The following is a 22112-nucleotide window of genomic DNA, read 5'->3' on the forward strand; positions in this document are numbered from 1 at the left end:
GGACCGTTCGTAGAGCAAATAGAGAGGCGAGCAGGGTCCGGAGGAGCGACGGATCGAGATAGAGGGGCGTACGCGCGGTACCGTGGATCCCGGGGGTGGGGGTAAGAGACCCTGGGGCAGAGAGAGAGAGAAAGTGGGGGAGCGAGTGATCCGCTGTTCTGGTAGGGTGAAGAATCGCGGTGGGGAGACAAGGGATACCCGGTGAAAGAGAGCAGGTAAGAGTGGGAGGGATGATGATGAGCTCAGACCGTACGCCAGGGAGAAATTGTCAGTAGAGTCGTGTCACTTCTCAGTGGTTAGTCGACTTGGCTTGATCTGTTCTCGTGGACCTTGCTTCTCGCCCACTCCAGAACTTGTTCTCTCGTGGTCGTGTGCTCCCCCTCTCCTCTCGGTCCTCCGGAGGGAGACCGTTCGCTGGTCGCGGCCAGTTCTCCCAGTCCGACCAGCGAGTCCTTTACTCGTCCGTCGTCCTTCGACCGCGTCGCATCGTTGGTTCTTCGCACAGTGGTGATTATCCCTGGTATAGCAATCGGTGGTGTCTCGTGTCCTAGTCTATACGCCTGGATAACGGATCCTTGGCTAGCAGCACGATCGGTCAACGGTCCAGGATTGGATCGTCATCCGGGAGTCTTCGTCGAGCTCGCTTCGACAAGAGGGTGCCCACCGTCTCATTATTCGAGAGGCTGCCGTCCGTCCTCGCATCCCTGAGGGGGTGTCCGGGTGACGTCGCCGAACCGGATCGACCGTTGGCTTCAAGGACTTCAGGACTCGGTGCGGATTTGTTCAAAGATCTCTGTCGAGGCACGGTGGAACGTGTGCAGCCCCCCATGGGGGGGTCGTGTTAAGTGTAACGTCCCTGGTTTGTTCGAATGTTAAGTGTGACCGGGACCGACCTTGGGACCACATAAGTGCTTCGCAACGCTGTGGATGGCCTACATGGATTACTCGACGAAAGGTAGGTGCGTATCGATTTAGACTTATTAGGGAGGGCATGCAATAGCGATAGGACTCGGGATAACACGCGTTCCGGGATCCTCGGGATCCAGAGCCGCGAAATGCTAGATCCTAGGGGGATATACCGGCCCCGCCTGTGATCGATCTTGCTCGGACGGTTCCGTTAGCAGACTACGCGGACTTTGTGGGTCAGCTTTTAGCGGCGTCGCGAATTTTTCTCGGATCGTCGTTAGGAGATTTCAACGGAGATCTATTCTAGGCTATTCTAGGGGTCAGAGGCGATGATCTCGTTGATGGATATTCATGCGGATGTTTGGTACCGTTAGATCGACGAATTTCTTCGATAAAGCGCTGATTTCAACGTTTTTCGATTAGGAGAAATATTCTAGTTATCTAAAATAACATTTTTAAGAAGATCTAAGAAACGAAAAGCACGGTGACTTAGATCTTTTAAGGATTCAGACGATGATTTTGTTATTTCTGCGTTTCGATTTACTAATGCGGATGTTTACTAATGTTGTATCGTTGATCATTGATATAACATCAATAACAGATATAACCCCGATTTCGTTATACATCAATTAGAAGAAATATTCCAACGATAACATTTTTAAGAGAGCAATCTATGAAATACAGTATCCACCAAAAATCTCAATGATGCAGCTAAAGTTAAAAAGTTGCTCGGACAGCGAGAACTAAATTAAAAGATGGAAAGTGTCACCCATACGCGAACGACGTGGCAGCAGGCGTACTAAAGGCCCGCAGTCCACTCATTACGTGTATAATTACATTCTAATGAACGTTGCAATGGACAAACACGTTCTCGTGACCACGAGCCTCCCGTTGACGTCTCCGGCCGGACGTGAAAGATGCCCGTTATCGCGCGAAAACGTAGATCGTCTGGGTCGTTACATTTTCCTAATGGATCGCGATAGCGGCGAGATGATCTATCAGGAGGATCGACGGCTAAACAGTGGAACAGAGGTCTTAATTAGAAAGGAGTCGCGTTATCGTCAGATAAGTCGCCGGAGATTGTATTGCAGCTGTTTCGAGATGATCTGCCGGCGAGATCGTAGATCGCGAACGAAAACAAATCGTCGTCACGATCTAGGCACGAGAAACAATGTTGCGCGTTTCTCTGTCTCTCTCTGTTTTTCTCCCATTCTCGTCGGTGCGGGTGGAAACTTTGCGTGAGAAAACCGTTTTCGGCTCCTCTTTGTCGGTTTATTTGTCACCGGACTGAGGAAAATATCTCAGGGATCGATCGCTTTGTGATTCATGCGCGAAATATCGGGTCCCTCGAGCCGACTTCCAGTTAAAAGGTGTTTTTATCTCCCGTGTCTGTTAAAACGTCAGCAGATTTTTGACACGCTCGATTGTTCGTGGTAAAGTGGAGTCGTGGACACGCGCCGATGTTATCTTCTTAGAATCGTTTTCCGAAAATCTTAACGTGGACGTTTTCTTTGATGTTAAACGTTCCACGTTTTTCATTCGAAGATCACCGAAGTTGCGAAGCAAATTCAGAGTTCCAATTCTTATAACGCGACACACGCAAATTGAAATTAATTTAACCGTTTCGGTCCAAAGAACGCGATCGCGCTGTTTAAATTTTGCTTCGAAAAATCCCGAGACATTTGTACGCTATGGTAGCGCGCTTAATTATACTGACTCTCGCGTACATCGCACAGATGTTTTTTTAAATGTAAATGATACAACTGGCACATTTTGTATTTTTGTATTTCATTGTTATCTTCTCAAATAATTCTTATTGCGCAAAACTTGAAATATTTATAAACTAATGGTACGCGTATTAAGACGAACGTTATCGCGCTGTTCGGCATTTTTTGACCGCGTTTTTTCAATGACCCCTGCGACTGAAACGGTTATTGACACTAATCGTGTCGGTCGGATCGACCGGATTCATATTTTCTTTTATTTCAAAATTACCGGCGTTGTAGAGAAATTGTCCTGGTAACAAAACTGGCGAAAAACTGGAGATAAAAGAAAAATGAATCTGTATCGTTGCTCTCGCGAGGCGTCGTTACGTCAGTGATTTCTAGTGCTAAAGTGAAATAGCGCTCTGTCGTTTTCTGATTAACATTCAAGCACCAAAGTCACGGAACCAGAGTCAGCAGAAAAATTCCTCGTCTCTTAAGAAAACACTGCAAACGGACAAAGTCTAACGATTGTGATCTCTTGTTTAGTAAACAACGACCTCGGCAAACTCTCCGAAAGAACATCGCGCACGATCTTTTTCTTTAGCGACGAACATCATAAATAGATCACAATCGACGCAGCTCCGAAAGAGGTCGCGCAAAAAATTCGGCAACGTTTTCGGTCAACAATAATTTGTCAAAACCTGCAGAATCCTGTTCGGAGACAGATTCTACAGATCGCGAAACTATTCTCCGAGCTGTACTTTGATCCTTGAATCAGCGCAGAGAGCGTCGAACGCGACGATGTAGATGATTATCTCGGGAAATATCTGAAGTTCGTGGTATCAACAGCGCGAGAGAAACGTCGCGACGATTCGCAGATAGGATCCCCCGGTGTCCTCGATCCCGCGGCTCTCGATCCTCGAAACCGTGTTTCGGTTTATTTTCGCGTCGATGCCGAGTCAAGGAGACCGCCGAGTCTGTTGGGATCAGTCGAACGCCGCGAAAACGAGGGAGAAAAAAACGTCGGAGCCGGCGTATCGTATACCCGGTGTCTGATTTTCTTAACGAGGCGCGGCATTGTTCCGGGATCGAGCTAACCGCGGCGTTAACGTCGGCCCCATCACCCATCAGGAGCCTGGGAAACGTTTCCGCGGCCGATCGCAACAGGAAACGACCGAATTTAGCTGGCTAACGAGTCGAACGCGCAACGGATGATCGTTATCTATCGACAGCTCGGCCCTCTTATCTCGCGGCTTTTCGATTAACGCACGAAATGTCGATCGGTATCTGCCGATCCCGGGTCCCACCATTAATTCCGCGATGGATTTTCTTCGTTTTCTGTGTCAATGTTGCCGACCGGCTCAACAGAGGATCGATCAACATCCCCGCGGACTTCGATCACGGTATCGCGAACACTCGATCGCGTTTAGATGGCGGCAGGCTGTTTCAATCGATTCGTCGAAAGAGGTTCGCTGTATTATGAGATTAACGCGTTAATCAAATGAACGCGTAATCAGATTAATTCAATTAACACTAAATGTTTCATACTTTTTCTAAGTTTCGTATTCTGGATTTTGAGATTGCTCGCGTTGTAGAAATGTTTTCGTTGGAAATACTTCAATTGATTCCTGAAGTCATGCGTACCCTTTAATAGAGTTGGCAAAATTAGATAAAATTGTCAAGACTGAATAAAAACATCAAGACTGAATAAAATCGACAAGACTGAATAAAATCGACAAGACTGAATAAAATCGACAAAACTGAATAAAATTGTCAAGACTGAATAAAATTCTGTATTGTTACCCTTGCGCAGCGTTATTATGTCAGTCAATTATAGTACCGGGGAGGTTTAATGTTACTAAAACTGAAAACAAAGGGTAACAATTTATCATAGTAAATGAAGTGTTAACACTTTTGTAAACACTTATGCAAATTCACATTTCTATGTGTCGTTTCACAAAAATTCTAATTGAAAGAATTCCTTTGTCAACTGAAAGATAACACGCGTTAGAGTAAAAAGAAATTAGAATGCTATTGGAACTAAGAAAATTGCCTTAACATTGTTGTTTGGAAAACATCATCGAGATTGTCGCTTAAAAAGCAGGAATTTAAATACTCCAGATACAATGAAAAGTTTTATAGATAGAATAGAATAAAATTTTGTATCCAAATAAAATAAAACATTTATTAGTTAAACTTGATTCGTATAAAATTCTAGAAAATTTATCTAGAAGTATTATACAAATCTGTTGGTTCACTAACCTCTAATAACGATTAGTTCCCCAGTCATTATTGTAGCACATAAATTGTGCTCCGCTTTATTGGACAAGTTTCACCAACTCTTCCTCATCTGTAGACATTTTCGTAGACATTAGGTCATGCGATCGTCCATATTTAACGAAGAACGAACTTTACGGACAATGACGAAGATAAACGACTAAATGAATCACAGACTAGCATTTCTTATTCAATAAAATACAAACTCGTGAAATTCTTGGACGTATGTAATACTTAACCGCACAAATTGCACGGTAAATCTATTAGAGAATCTTTTGTAGAAAATCTTCGACTTTTGACCAAAACTGTGCGAATACAAAGCTGCGATAACTTAGACATTTCGTGAAGGACGAATATAAATATAATAGAACGACATACAAGACAAAAATAGTTAGGGTATCTACGAGGAAATATGGACGAATAAAAAATTATAATTATATTTAAAAATGTAACTATATGTACAAATGTAATTGTATTTATAAATATAACTATATTTAAAAATACAGCTATATTTTAAGATACAATTATATCTAAAAATACAATTATATCTAAATATATAACTATATCTAAAAATACAACTATATTTAAAGACATAATTACATTTAAAAATATAAGTCTAATACTTTTAGAACGATCAAGCGGTTGTGCTGATAACAAATATCGAAGTCAGATTAAACAAGCAGAGTCACTAAAATATTTATCAACCCTTTGCAGTCGAACGGCGCCTCTGAGGCGCCACAAAAATTGCTATACCTGAGATCAACTATACCAAATCAACTTAAACAGTACCAGCTTCGTTACTATCAAACAGTTTCTATACAGTTAGTATAAACAGGGGATACTTATTGGTTAAAAATTACAACAGATACAATTCCACACGTTATACGTTGCAATAAAGTATGTGTGTAATATGGAAAAACCGTGGTTCAGAAGAGATGCTTTAATCTAGGATGAAAACAGCAGATTTGTATTGGAAGATTGCGTTGAGAGTTCGCGGTGCAGCGTCCACAAAATTAAAAAACCGTTGAGAGACCGGGTGGAGCGAGGGTGTTGGCCCGATGAATGGGGAAGCATCGAGTCAGATGGTTCGCGGGAAACGGGATTCTTCGACGTAACGGCAGATAAGGATAGGCGCGGAAGGTCCTTATCGTCGTGGACTCGGCGCTACCATTCGGTGTTCTCTCGAATGTCCCTCGACGCTCTCGGCTCGGCCGAGATTAGGGGACACGTAAGCGAGGCCTGTCGGCGACGCTACGCGACGCGACTCGCGAGATCTCAGGCGAAAGAGCTCGTCTCTCACCTTCGGTTCCCGCAGGCTTGGTCGCGAATCACGGCTATCGAGCGGCGCGAGCGAAAAAATAAATCGATACGGGCTTCCTGGAAACTGTGGCACTCGGATTGCGTCACCCGCGATTCGCCGCGTAATCTCGTTATCTCGTAAGCTTTCGTTTCCACCGCCTCTCCCATCTTTGTCGATTTCGGACCGTGGCGTCGCCGCCGGTCGCCATTGCCACACGTCGGACGGCCGATCGATGATAACATCGGACGCGGGAGATCTCTCGTGTCCCGGGCCCGAGAGATAACTTCGTAGGAGACGACACCGTTCGGATCGCTTCCAGCGAAGTGGAATTAGTCGATTGGTCGAGCCTCGTTCGAGTAATTTATTTCCAATTCATGCTCCGAAGGCTATTGTTATCTTAAAATCTGCTGATAATACGCGCGTGGCAATAGCATCCGAATGTAGCTAATTGTAGCTATAACAACAGATTCAACCTCGCATTTGTAGATCTTCAAGAATGTTGGTACTCGATTCTTCCGATTTTTAAGGATGTTCGAGGATATTAGAACTTCAGATTCTAGAACTCGTGATTCTTAATTTTCCAGGCTATTAGAACACGATTTTTAAGGATATTGGACCCTTAGATTCTAGATTTTCGTGGGCGTTGGACCTCGATTTTAGGATATTAGGATTTGATTGGTTTAAGGTTATCAGAACTTTAAATTCTAAAACTCGAGATTCTAAATTTTCAAGGATATTAGAACTCTATATTATAGATTTCCAAGGTTATCAGAGTTCCATATTCTGAAATTTTAAATCTCCAAGGCTATTGGCGCTCCATTGACACTCCAGAATCTTAAATGATTTTCTAAGCAACGTGATTTGTGTGTATTTAACGAAAAGTGAAGAAATAGATGAGATAATATGACTCCAGGATTGAAAGAAATATTCTCTAAGATGATGTACCCGTTTGTAGAGATGCCAATAATTTGTCAATCGTCGTCCGGAGAGCCCCAGATTCGTTCGGAAGTGAATAACCGAGGGAATTACATTTTCACGGGGCAAAACACCGGGCTACGGACCCGTAAAAGCCGAATTAGGGCGTGGCGTGCTAAGCCAACCACTCCCTTTTCTCACCCCACAGTCAGCAGCCTTCCCTCTCGAAACATTCCAATTAGCTTAGGGCTCGTTAACGACCGGGCAAAAACGTTTCGGCTTCTCTCTTCCGGCATCAAAGTCCCCGGACTTAGAGAAAACCCCTTGCATCAATTGATATCGTCGGTACGATTAGGAAAATATTGCAACCCGCCACCTTCTTTCTTAACATTTCGCAGGTCACCTAGCAGGTTTCGTCTACCGCTTTATCAGTCCTCGCGAAGCGGTGGCTGTGTCAATGTTGACCCGGATTATTGAAACTATTCAAATCGTTCGTTTAATTACTGAGTTCTCGGAAATAGGAACAACGTATTCTCGTAATAGGAACAACAGAAATGTTAATAAGCGTGCAAGAATCTTCAAAATATTTTTAAAAATATGTTTCGAAAAATAGCTGAATAAAACTGAGAATACAACAAATTACATGCGGCGGCGATTGAAAAGTTTATTAATAAGGATTCCGGTAGGTAAAAGTGTCGAATAAGAATTTTTTTTAATTTCGTGCCAGTCACGATTGATTTGTTTGTGATATCGATCGATCTCGAGTTCATGGCCGTTTCGGGACATTTTGACTCGGGTCATCGCCCCGAGGAAAACAACAAAAAAGAACAGTTGAGAAGACAAGGTGTTGCTGGCGGAAGGTCGCATGAAAGACTGCCGCGAAAATATAGTTTCGGTTCGGAGCAGCATAAGAATCGACGAACCAATTCTGCCAGTTGAAAAATCGCCCAAAATCATCCGTTTCTGTTCTCGTAAAATGTAGAAAAATATAGAAAAATAGTGATAGAGAAATTCAAAGAAAAATAGAGATAGAAAAATAGAAAGAAAAATATAGGGAAATAGAAAAAAAATGTTAAAAAATAGGAATAGAGAAATAGAGAGAAAAATATAGAAAATAGAGAGAGAGAAATAGGGAGAAAAATATAGAAAAATAGAGATAGCGAAATAGGGAGAAAAATATAGAAAAATTGAGATAGAGAGCAAGACAAAAATAGAGAGAAAAATAAAGAAAAATAGAGATATAGAAAAAGGGAAATAGAGAAAAAATTGAGATAGAAAACGAGAGAAGTATATAAAAAAATCGAGATAGCAAGAAAAAAGAAGAATAGAACTAAAGAGAAAATTATAGAGAAACCGAGGGAGAGAGAGGAAGAGAGAGAAGGAGAGAGAGAGAGAGAGAGAGAGAGGCGAATAGAGAGTTGTCCGGCGTGTAGTGTGCGGCCGATCCATAACGCGGGGCAGTAAGTATAACAACCGTGTTTCTAAGGTACATGCGGAAAGACACGGTTGGGCCACGTATACTGGCAGATTGTTTCCCGTGACATTCTTACACGCGGACAAGCCGGCTCCCCGGCCAATCGTAAAACCGGAGAAGAACTCGTTGACACGTATATAGCCACCCCCGCGGCGCGGCGAGCCACCCCCGCGGCGCGGCGAGCCATAGGCGCGGCAGGGGACGGTCGATCATCCCCGGGATTTATTAAATTCATGAGGGTAATTTCTCAGGGCTTTAGATGTGGTTATAGTTAACTACGCTTCAAACCGCGGGACGATTATTGTCGCTTGGCCGCGAAGACACTTGCTTCTTACCCCCTTTCCTTGGGTTAGTTGCTTCATTCCGCGGCCAATCCGGCCGTCGATAACGCTCGTTCCACGTGGTTAATCACCAAGACTGGTCCTACGTTGCTGAATAATTGATCGGGCGTGTTTCGCCCTCGAAAATTTCCGAGGCTTTTCATCGTGGAAGTTTGCTCGGAAGGGTACGGAGAGATAAGAAACAGAGATAAGAAACTGAAATGAGATCGTCGCGCCAAAATCGGGCTTGATAGCGGTAAGGGTTGTCCTCTACGAGGTCTTTAGATCGATTTCGTACACTGCAAGCTGTACAGATCCACTTAATTTCAACGTTCATAATTTTTATTAACTCCTTGCATTACAATAACGCGTCAGTGGCGAAGTGCACGGGCATGATTTACTGGATGTGAATGTTATTCGTTTGTTTGATCTTTATGCAAAATAAAAACTGTCTTAATTAATTATAAGAAACGCTAAATTAAATAAAACTGCCTCTTCTTGTAATAATTTCAATGAATTAAGGACAGTGTAAGAGTTTGGTATCTTTGTCATTTTTCGGTATTTCACCTAGCCAATTTTACAAATTGAGTCTGTTCAAAGTATCCAAAAGAATTCAAGTTCCATTCTATTTACACGAAATCTGATAAATTACAGCTTCTTTCGAAAAAACAGATAAAGAATCGGCGAAGCTGTCAGACCCGTTAAAGCACATGCCCCGTTCCCCGCGAACTAATCCGCAAAGTAAACACACGATCCGTTCCCCTTGTTAAAGGTTCCATTAAACGAGAACGTCAATTAGACAGAATTAAGTCTTTCAGTTATTACGTTCCGCCCATTCGAATTCGCTGTAATCGCGGAAAATCCGCAATGTGGTAATTACTGAACTGCGGATTTTATGCATTTATAGCACACGCAACTGTCTAGGACCCCAAGCGCATACTAGACTGAATAATAATCTCATGTATTCAAAGCGAGGCGTTCTGAAAATTTCATACAATCGAACCATTCAACGAGATTTAAGAACCCTTCTACTCCAGCATGATCATCGTTCGACGTAGCTTCTCTCTTGAATGAATATCAGCACGCGATTAAAGAGAGAACTTTGCTTTAGCATGCATCTCTGAAAAATTTGCTCTAGCACGCATCTCTGAAAAATTTGCTTTAGTAAGCATCTCTGAAAAATTTGCTCTAGTATGCATCTCTGAAAAATTTGCTCTAGTAAGCATCTCTGAAAAATTTGCTCTAGCATGTACATCTGAAAAATTTGCTCTAGCATGCAACTCTAACGAATTTGCTCTAGCATGCAGTTCTAACAAATTTGCTCTAGCCTGCACCTCTGACAAATTTGTTCTAGCATGCAGCTCTGTAAAATGTTTTCTAGCATGTATCTTGGAAAAATTTGCTCTAGCATGTGCATCTCTGACAAATTTGCTCTAGCACGTATCTCTGAAAAATTTGCTTTAGTAAGCATCTCTGAAAAATTTGCTCTAGTAAGCATCTCTGAAAAATTTGCCCTAGCATGAAACTCTAACAAATTTGCTCTGGCCTGCACCTCTGACAAATTTGTTCTAGCACGCAGCTCTGACAAATTTGTTCTAGCATGCAGTTCTGAAAAATGTTTTCTAGTATGTACCTCTGAAAAATTTGCTCTAGCATGCATCTCTGATAAATTTGCTTTAGCATACAGCTCTAAAAAATTTGCTCTAGCATGCAGCTCTGAAAAATGTGCTCCAAAATGCACTCTAATAACAATGTTGCACTATGTGCTCAACGAAAGTACCCAGAACGTCTCGAATCTGTTAATTTTCTGCTTCTCTGTGTAACAATTGATCCAGAAGATCCATAGTCGGGCAACGAAATTGACGAACGAGGCATGTTCCGGCCCCGTTGGCCGTGTTCTGTCGAACCGTGGAGAAACCGGCCGCGGAAAAATTAGAATGTCGCAATTACAAATTCGTTCTGGTTTCACTGTCGGCCTGAGAAAAAGGAGTTTTTCCGCGGCTTCGATCCCCGTGTGGCCGCCTTTCATTTTCCATACCGTTTATTGCCCGATCCGGCCCCGTGGTTCCCAAGAGAATCCCGTAAACGTGAGAAACGCCGTTCCCATTTATCACCCGACGCGTAAATACGAAAGCAGCGTTACGCATGCGACTTCCATTTTCATAAATATCCAGCGAATCGCGAGCCGCGCGATAAAGCGGGGCTTCGATTCGATTATGCCTTCTTCTGTTCCCTCTCAACAAACCGCGTACACATTCGATATTATCGAATAGTATGCCACAGTTTGTGTCAGCATCGCTGTACTGTTATTCTCATTATTCTCCGCGCACTTTAACACTTGTTTTTTCCATGTACACTTGTTACCAGACCGCGGATTTTATGCGTTTACGGCAACAATGAGTAGATCGGACGGAAAACAGCAGCGACGCTATTACAGAAATTTGGCAACTTTATTCTATTGTTTATAACTAGACCGCGGATTTTATGCGCTTATGGCAGCAATTAGTAGATGGAAGGGAAAACAGTGACGCTATTATAAGAATTTGGCGCTATTATGTTCAGAGTACGGATTTTATGCGTTTAGAAAAAGATTTGGCAGATCAGATACAGAACTGTGAAGACATTGGAAGCAATTAAAGACGAAGTTATTATTTTCAAATTTCTACAATCATTGAAAGAGGAAATACATTTTCATTTTACTTACATTTTTATGCATTTAATTTTGTACAATTTTTATTTTGCACAAAGTTCCGCGATCTATTTACAACTCTTTAAAGAGTTACATTCTTTTTCTTCCAATCGAAGAACACAATTTTTATTTTACAGAAAGATCCGCAGTCTACTTTCGATCTATGAACAATTTTGATTTTGATCGAAGCACACGTTACAGCAATTTTTAAAAATTAAAGTTCACGTTATGCCAACTTTTTATTAAAGCACACGTTACAGCAAATTTTTATACTTTGATTTTTGGAGGTTCTATGGACAGAACAGTTTTCATTCCTAGTATAAGTGTAATAAAGTATTCCTAGTTTATTTGTAATAATTTTTTAAACAATCTTCTCGATCGTCTAATGATTCTCGAGATAAATCTCGGCATTTCGGCGAGTACAAGCAGCAACGTAACAATTTCTCAGACTTCGTCCAAGGTCTCTCAGAATTCGTCCAAGGTCCCTCAGAATATGTAAGCGTTTTTTTGGTTTCTCGGAGGCTCTGGTAACGGATCGAGGCGTAAATTGTCGGTCGATATCTGTTTTCGGGATTCGGCTCGTCTGACGAGGACGCTCGAACGTCTTTTTCATTTTCTTCTGTTTGTTCCGATGCCAGAGGTCGTCTTCTCGTGTTTACACACCAGGCAGATCAGCCGTTTTCGGAGAAAGCCCGTCGATTATGATCACGGCGAGATAGCGGCGTGTTTCGAAATCCGTTCGATGACGACGCATCGTCACCACCGGCTCGGTCGAATCGAGGAATCGCTCGACGTACCTACATATTTATCGATTGCGAGCGAACCTCCTCGAGATCCAGACTTTGCAGAAATATTCGAGAATGAGTGGGTGTTCGAAACAGAATATCTGGATTTAAGATATCAGAATAAAACGAAGATATTTTTGTGCCTGGTTTCTGTTTCTAGACAGAAACTCTCCGCCGACAGCTTGCGACACTGGCAAATGCACATCGAATGCAATTAAATATTTCAGATTATTTAGAAATTTTTCTCTCGTTTTAGCATTTTTATGGAATCGATTTAACTCGGTTAAATTGTCCTATAGTAATGGAAAATCGCATTTCTTTCATGAGAACGCGACACGTGTTACTTCGTAACGATGGTAAAACCGAGTTTATTCAAATTTCTCACAATTTTTCCAACAATGTGAACAACAGCTTTAATATAGAAAAATAAGACTCATATGTTAAATGACTTATCAATTTCACTCGTTTCTGTAACAATTTTTAACGACAGATTTTGATAACGGGATAACGAAATTTTGGTTCGATATAAAAGAAATCGATATAATTATCGTCAATGATCATTATTTATAATGAAAATGGGCAGCTGAGATTTTAGACAGTGGAAAGATTAAAAAAGTTTAAGGACATCCATGTGCTGTTTTCAACAGATTCAATTATTAAAGAAAGAAATTTTTATTTGACTTTGTTGCACTTGATGTAGATAAGTTTCATTTTGCATAAAGATCCGCGATCTACAAATAACATTCCCATTTACTAAATTATCCGCGAAATCTCCGTCGCGAGTCGGACTCGTTATAGTGCAAGCAGTTAACGATTCAATTACAACGTACGACAAAACGGAACATTTCCGAAATATATTGGAATAATTGTCAATTATCTCGCAGCGCGTTAATTATAACACACTATCGGTTAATTCGTCGCTCGAGAGAGAGAGAGAGAGAGAGAGAGAGAGAGAGAGAGAGAACGTAACCGGTTACACCGACATGACGTAGCATTATTGTATCTAACAAGCCAGATACCGGAGATAACATCATCGTACGAGATCGCAGAATCGAATCCCAATAGGGCAGATCTGGATGGTCAAAGTGTAATCACTTTGAACACGAGCCGATACCGATCTTCGGCAACTAAATCTTCCATTGAAGTATTCGGTGACATCGCGACGGCGTACTTTGTACCCGTCAAATTAGAGACTAATCACCGTATCCGATACTGTCTAATGATTCTGATACCGCGGCTCGATATCGTACTGCAGAGACACTTTCGTTCCGAATCACTGTTCCCTCGATCTCTGCTCCTCGTTTCAGAATATTCGAATCGAAGGCACGCTTCCCTTTGAAACAATATCAACTGTCAGCGCGACCACGAGAAATTAAGAATCGAAGAGCGCGTCGAATGTGTGCATTGCAAATTGATCATGCATAGAATATCGCACATTGTTTCGATTCCGTGTTATCCGATCGATTCTACCGTTCGTGAATACTGATTACACGTACTTGCGTGAATTATTAGGGATAATTATTAGCGTTAATTATTAGCATTAATTATTAGCGTTAATTATTACCGTTAATTGACTGTGCTGATCAGCATCTTCGTAACGAAACGAAGAAGAAGTCTGACAGAAATTCATTTCCTCCATTATGAATTTTAATCAGTTATACTTCCATCATTTATTCATCTTGGCACCTTATCTTGTTCCGTGGCTTAGATCAGCTTTGAGCAGAATTTTATTCGGATAACGGATAAGAGATAATTTTAAGGAGAGTAAAGATTTTTAGAAAGAGTTTTTTTTTAAAGAGTTTAAGAAGAGTTCATTTATGAGACACCGTCAAATATAAATATCGAATCGGATATGAATTTTATTCAAATGAGAATTTGTTTGAATAGGAAATCATACAGGAAACAATTGATTTGAACAGAAGTAACAGAATGTTCTGAATGTATTCGCGAAAATCTATTCTTATAAAAATACAGAAAAAAGAAAACGGTCAAGGATTGTTCGCGTAATTATTCGAATAATTTAATTAACAAATTTAATTAATTTTAATTAAATACATTCATAAATAATATTTATGAATAAATTCGCATAATAATAAATTATAAATTCGCATAATAATAAATTATAAATGTATAATAATCATTATTCATCCGGGCAATTATCTTAGAGGAAATAAATATTCGAAACAAGTCGAATAATGTTCGACTCTGGTTTCCATTAGAATCTGGCAACGGATTTGTAGTTTCAATGAAAATCTGGCAACGATTTCTAGCCTCTCGATGAAAATCTGGCAACGATTTCTAGTTTCGTTTGAAATCTGGCATCGATTTGTAGCTTCGATTGAAATCTGGTTCGTCGACCATGAGACGGTCCGTCGTTGATCAGCGATTTTGACGCCTAAAAATCTTCGAGATCCATGATGGCGGACCGGAAGCGAACGCCGGGAGGCAGGAGATGAGCAGAGAAGCAAAGTGAGGAGAAAAGAAAAGAAAAGAAAATGCAAAATGCGAAAAGCATGTGTCACCGGGCAAACGGAGGGTGGCCGCAGGGTGTCACGGGTGGGTAGGTCCAAGGTTGTCAGGGCTACGACTCTCGAAACACACTAACCGACCGCCATCTTTGCTTCTCCTGCGTGCTGCGTGGGTGTATCCGAGCGTGGAGAGAGCGGGGATGAAGGGGTTGGCGGGGGCCAGGGGAGGTGGCGGGAGAGGGAGAGCAGCTGGGTCGACGAGAGACGAGCGAAGAGATGGAGAAAGAGGGACGAGAACGACGCTCTCTGGTCGAACCTCGGGAGAAACGGAGAAAATAGAGCCAAGCAGAGAGAAAGAGAGAGAGAGAAAAAGAGAGCGCCGGAGATAGGCAGAATGGTGGGGCCGCCGGAGAATGGGGGAGAGATGAAAAAAGGGGAACTCTGGCGAGGGGAGAGGCGAAAATGCGACGAGACGCGTGGGATTCGGGGGATGCCCGGGGTGGAATAGACCGCCCTAGTTACGTGGGAGGATCTATAAATTCTACGACTGAAAATAGAGCTAATTGAACAATATCTTATTGCATCATTTTTTTTATTTTATTTTCTATTTTTTATGTCATTTGTCGCTATTGTGCAACATAGTTGCTATATAGTTGCAACAAGTTGCAATAAAAGAAAAAGTAAGCGATGAAGTAATTGAAGGATACTTAAATAATCTGACAACAAAAGAGAATAATAAAACAAAAGAGAAATAATATAGTAATAAAACAGAATAGTATAGATCGTTAGAACAATCGAAATAAGGCGCTTTATATCGTCGAACAAATAAATGTTAATATTATCAAGTATCGCAGTTATAAATTATAAATATATAATTTAATATAGAATATCACATATATTTTGTAAAATATATCCTTGTTAACCAATTAGCTGTTTTTGACGAGTATGTACTATACTGGCAACATTTTGTGTTACGACATTCTTTATTACATTTTACAAAAGCGTTGTATTTAAACAAAATACGAACAAATTCAAAAATAATTACAGTAACTTACACAGACTTCAAAGAGATAGCAACAGATAACCGGTTAAAAGCTATCAAAAGCTAGTGAAAAAGAAAATCTTAACAATTCAATTTCATCTAAAAGAGATCTGGTATAATTAATTTCATCCCTATATTTGAAATTAATTCTAATCTAAATTCCTATTAAAAATCTGTTGTAATCTGAAATTTCGAACTAAATTTCTACTGATAAGCCATTATAATCTAAATCATAGTAATCTAAATCAATAGTGAACCAACTACATAGTGCTATCAAAAACCAGTGCTCGTCTAGAAACTATTAAAAATCCCAGAAGTGAGTACCGCAAGGCTGAACGATGGACCAATAATTAGCGTACAATATTACAGCCTGCTCAAAATTTATTAGAAGCTGAAGAATTCAGCCTGGACCATCTATCGAATAACGCTAGGAATATCAAAGCATGGTGAAGTCAAAAGTCATGCCTAGGAACTGAAATCTGGACGATGACAGAAAGAGAGTATCGACGTCCGTAGAAGTAGCCAGGAGTAAAAGAGTGACGAAGAGAGGAAGAAAGAGACAGTTGGCCCGCAGAACGGGGGAGGGCTAGGGGGAGATAAAGCGGATCGGAGAAAGAGACGGTGAAACTGGTGGGGCTCTAGGCAAGGAGGGTGGGAACGGTGCGGCTCGAGAGGGGGGGTTAAAGGAGCCCGGGAGAGGGAAACGAGATAAAAGCTCGGACAGATGAGAGTCGGCCAATGGCGGGGATCTCCCCACCATTGGTTCAGCGCAGCATCCTATGATTCGTAGGTGGCTCGGAGTCGGCGGAAGTGCGCATGTACGCCCTCGATGGACTGACTGACACTGCTCCCTTTTCCACGGCCCTCTGCGACACCCCGGCTCTCCCCGGGGGTGCATTGCGGATGTAGGGCGTGGCGGCTGAGCCCTTCGAGCTCGGCCACCCTCCATTTCCTGCTCGAGAATCTCGTCGAACGAATTCGCCGAATCTTCGTACACGGCTCCTCGATTTCTGCTGCGGATGCATTTGTTCGGTCGAAAGTTCCTACGGTTATTTTTTTTTATTTCGTTCCATTCGATCTATTTATGTACACGGATAAACGCGTATTTTTACAAGAACAGAAGAAAGATATATCATATTTTTCCTGACAGAGAATCAGCGTATTAGGTAGACGATTTATGGAAACTTGTTTTGAATTTTGTATAAAATGTGTTTAGAATTTTTTGAAGAAATTATAGCGAAATCAGAAATTTTAGATTGCAATGGCTCGATAATACAAATTTGATTAGACATTTCAAATTATAATCGATTTTTAATACAGATTTGAATTCATTTTAAATAGGGGTGAAATTAATTGTAGCAGATCTTTTATATAAAATTTAATAATGATAAATGTTTATCAGAATATTTTAGATTATAATTGCTTATCGATAGAAATTTAGTTAGAAATTTCAAACTATAACAGATTTTTAATAGGAATTTAGATTAGAATTAATTTTAAATAGGGATGAAATTAATTATACCAAATCTTTTAGATGAAATTGAATTGTTAAGATCTTTTCTTTTAGAAATTTTCGATTATAATATAATTTCATTCTTTCAATGATATTTTTTTTTACGACCCTTTCGAATTAGACTAGAAAGATGGTTGAATGGACAAGGGTTTTGAACGCTATCAACATCTTCATATTAGATAATATATCCTTGTGCCGAGAAAAATCGTGCAGAAAATTGGATATTTTTATCAAACCGAATGCTGGTTGGAGAATGCGAAGCACCAGATACGGCGATTATGACAATTTCGCAGAAGTTCTTGTCGTTCCCATCAGCTGTGATCTAAGTTGAATCAACACGATCAACGGGCAATCATCATTATCTGTGAGAAGAATACAGTTCTTCCCCGCGATCAGGCGCACGCTACACGCGAATATTCGAAACAAAAGCGCGTAAAAACTGAGCGCGAAACCGAGTCAGCCGGGATCGATTCGGCCGAGAGTCGGTTTCTCTCAGCGCAGGCTGACCGAACCGGTTGAAAGTGCGATTTGCGTGGGAGCGATGGTTGCGCGCGAAGAAGGAAAAAAAATAGAAATCGTAGTTTTTGTGGTTCACAGAGCCCGGTAACGATTGTCTGTCCCACCTGTGATCGACGATCGTTAGAAATGGAAAGCACCTGGATTTCCACCTGTCCGCCGCGGAGAGCACAGTGTCCGTCCCGAATTTCACCGGTCGTCCTTATAGACTTGACGTGCTCCCCGATTTCATATTCCACGCGAACCGGGATCGCCTATATCTAGTTGATCCAGATAAAGCGATTTTCGAAGTAGAATCTCTCGAAATGCTGATAACCGACGGCGAGCGAAGATAACCGATTTTTAAGGTTGAATCTGCAGCGACAGATAAACCGGCTGTTTGCTGCGTTACGAAATTGCTGTCGCGATGTCTGTATCTCGTTTGAATTTCAATTTATATCGACACTCTGACAAATTGCAGATGTAACTACAGATGCTGTCCGCAAGGATCCATAGTAGGGCCGTTTATTAGGAACGACTTGCTTTTGGATCTGAGTGCGATAGGATGTAAATGTGTTGCATATGCGGATGATTTGTTCTTAATGATTGAAGGGCGTAATCGAGTGGAACTGGAGAGAAAGGGAACTGAATGGATGAGAATTGTGTATCAGTGGGGAGAAAAAGTAGGAGTGTCCGAATCTAAGAGTGTGATGTTGATGATGAAAGGAAATTTGGCAATGACCAGAAGCCCGAATGTACGTATGAAAGATAAAGGTATGAAAAGAGTTGAGTGTGTGAAATATTTAGCTATTTGGATGAGTGAGAGAATGCAATTCAAAGTACATTTGAAAAGTTTGAAAGACAAAATAACTGGAGTGGTTGAACAAATGAGTAGAGTGATGAGGCGAGAATGGGGAGTGAGAAATGCGTGTGATTTATAGAGGTTTATTTGAAGCGTGTGTGATGTATGATGCTAGTGTATGGTGTGATAGTATGAAATTTCAGTATGCTAGAGATATTATGAATAGATGTCACACAGCGAGTGGTTGTGTATGCTTGTCTGAATGTGTGCAGAACCGTTTCGACGGGTGCATGGAATGTAGAAGAAGAGGCATGATTTGGCAATGGAAGCATGGTGAGTGTTGGCGAAAATGAGATTGTGAATGATGAGGAAATTGCTGGGGTGGAGGAACAAGAGAGAGATTTATAAATGAGAGAATGATAGAGATATGGCAGCGTAGATGGCATGAGAGTGAAAAAGGGCGAGTGACGTATGAATATATTACGAACGTTCGATTTGCATGGAAGACGATTAAGTTTGAACCTAGTTTATATGTGTGTTTCTTGATAACTGGGCATGGAAGTATGAATGACTTTTTATGTAAACGTGGATTATGCGAAACTAGGATGTGTGGATGCGGTAGAGCACATGAGGATTGGAAGCATGTGTTAGTTGAGTGTGGATGGTATGATGATATCCGTAATCTGAATGACTGTGTTGTGAAAGTGTGTGATGATGGGAGTGTGGATGTAAAGAGCGTGTTGGAGAATCAGGAGACATATGAATGTTTTAGTGTATTGGCGAAGAATGCGTTTGAGAGAAGAAGAAGCCTGGTGTCCAGAGGCGCAGGGGAGGTCCCCTTGCAGGTTGAAAGGTCGGTTGGATACGGTTCGCCGGATTCAGTCGGCCAATTCCTGTAAGGGCCTTTGGAGAGTAGCGACTCCACGCACTCGAAGCGCTGGTTCACCAGTACCGGAAGTGTAGGCTTCCAAACTGGTAGTAGCTAACACTACGAAAGATCAAACCAGTGATCTTGACTGGTACCGTGGGGACCGGGAGCCCCCGAGGAGTGCCTCGGCCCGGTCATGGGTAAGACCCTCGCGGGACCAATGATAAGGCCAAATGCTGGTCAGAGGCCCCTTTTTACAGGGTCTCGGCGGGTGAGCTGCGCATCGTTCAGCTCGGGCACCGTCCTGCAGAGACGGTAGAGCGTGGAAAGTCGCTCGGCACCACCGGTTGTCTACTCTTTAGGACCTGCAGCCTGGGAGTGTACCGGCAGTTTCCGCATTAGCGGGAACGCGCTGATTGGGCGTATCCCAATCCCACGCCCATGGGGGCCGTGTGGATAAACCTTCGGGTTGGTGCCGCATGGAAGACGATTAAGTTTGAACCTAGTTTATATGTGTGTTTCTTGATAACTGGGCATGGAAGTATGAATGACTTTTTAGGTAAACGTGGATTATGCGAAACTAGGATGTGTGGATGCGATAGAGCACATGAGGATTGGAAGCATGTTTTAGTTGAGTGTGGATGGTATGATGATATCCGTAATCTGAATGACTGTGTTGTGAAAGTGTGTGATGATGGGAGTGTGGATGTAAAGAGCGTGTTGGAGAATCAGGAGACATAAAGATAAACCTTCGGGTTGGGGCCGCATGTTAAATCATCAGAGACGAATATGTAACTATAGATGTTTTTTTTTCTTCGCGAGAACTTTACGAACGCCAGATTTTGTGCTATAAGAGAATTCGAATTCGATGGAAAGCGAGACTTGACGACATTAACATGAATTTAATATTACATTCTATCTAATATTTATTTATAATCATTTGATAGTAAAGTGTCCGGATTTTCGATAGAAATACGACTATAACGGAGTTGGAAACTATTCGAATTATAGCTGCTCAGAACTGCTCGAGGCAACCCGAGATTGCGTGTGATTGCTAGAGACTGCTCGTGACTGCACGTGATTGCGCGATACTGCTCGATACTACACGATACTGCACGATACTGCACGATACTGCTCGATACTGCTCGATACTGCACGATACTGCACGATACTGCTCGATACTGCTCGGAACTGCTTGTGACTGCTTGTGACTACACGTGATTACACGTGACTGCTTGTGACTGCTTGTGACTGCATGTGATTGCTCGTGATTGCTCGCGACTGCTCGCGACTGCTCGTGACTGTTCGTGACTAATTATGTCTGCTTGGGACTGCTTGGGACTACTTGGGACTACTTGGGACTGCATATGACTGCTTGCGAATGCACGAGAATGCACGAGACTTTTCGTGGCTGCTCGCGACTGCACGTGACTACACGTGACTGCTTGTGACTCTTCGTGACTGTTCTTGACTGTTCGTGACTGTTCGTGAATGCTCGTGAATGCTCGTGAATGCTCGGGAATGCTCGTGAATGCTCGGGAATGCTCGGGACTGCACGGGACTGCACGGGACTGCACGGGACTGCACGGGACTGCACGGGACTGCACGCGACTGCACGCGACTGCACGCGACTGCCCGCGACTGCCCGTGACTGCCCGTGACTGCCCGTGACTACCCGTGACTGCCCGTGACTCTCCGCGACTGCTCGTGACTCTTCGTGACTGTTCGTGAATGCTCGTGAATGCTCGTGAATGCTCGGGAATGCTCGGGAATGCTCGGGACTGCACGGGACTGCACGGGACTGCCCGTGACTGCCCGTGACTCTCCGCGACTGCTCGCGACTGCTCGTGAATGCTCGGGAATGCTCGGGACTGCACGGGACTGCACGGGACCGCACGGGACTGCACGCGACTGCACGCGACTGCCCGTGACTGACCCGGGACTGCCCGTGACTCTCCGCGACTGCTCGCGACTGCTCGTGACTGTTCGTGACTGTTCGTGGCTGCTCGCGACTGCACGTGACTACACGTGACTACACGTGACTGCTTGTGACTCTTCGTGAATGCTCGTGAATGCTCGGGAATGCTCGGGACTGCACCGGACTGCAAGGGACTGCACGGGACTGCACGGGGCTGCACGGAACTGTACGGAACTGCACGGGACTGGACGGGACTGCCCGTGACTGCCCGTGACTCTCCGCGACTGCTCGCGACTGCTCGTGAATGCTCGGGAATGCTCGGGACTGCACGGGACTGCACGGGACTGCACGGGACTGCACGGGACTGCACGGGACTGCACGGGACTGCACGGGACTGCACGGGACTGCACGGGAATGCACGGGACTGCACGCGACTGAACGCGACTGCACGCGACTGAACGCGACTGCCCGTGACTGCCCGTGACTGCCCGTGACTGCCCGTGACTGCCCGTGACTGCCCGTGACTGCCCGTGACTGCCCGTGACTGCCCGTGACTGCCCGTGACTGCCCCTGACTGCCCGTGACTGCCCGTGACTCTCCGTGACTGTTCGTGGCTGCTCGCGACTGCACGTGA

The 22112-nt window shown here is 43.0% G+C and overlaps 1 protein-coding gene across 2 annotated transcripts in view; it reads left to right on the top strand.

Moving 5' to 3' along the window:
- The first annotated feature begins 261 nt into the window (after positions 1-261).
- The window catches only part of LOC117218773 (uncharacterized), a 39520-nt gene continuing 17669 nt past the window's right edge, over positions 262-22112 (top strand). For both annotated transcript variants that reach the window (XM_033467417.2, XM_033467418.2), the window contains exon 1: positions 262-955. In XM_033467417.2, the coding sequence (XP_033323308.2) occupies positions 928-955 (28 nt within the window). In that variant the 5' untranslated portion in view covers positions 262-927. The remainder of the gene's footprint in view (positions 956-22112) is intronic.

Source organism: Megalopta genalis, chromosome 1, assembly GCF_051020955.1.
Source record: "Megalopta genalis isolate 19385.01 chromosome 1, iyMegGena1_principal, whole genome shotgun sequence".
Classification (NCBI taxonomy): domain Eukaryota; kingdom Metazoa; phylum Arthropoda; class Insecta; order Hymenoptera; family Halictidae; genus Megalopta; species Megalopta genalis.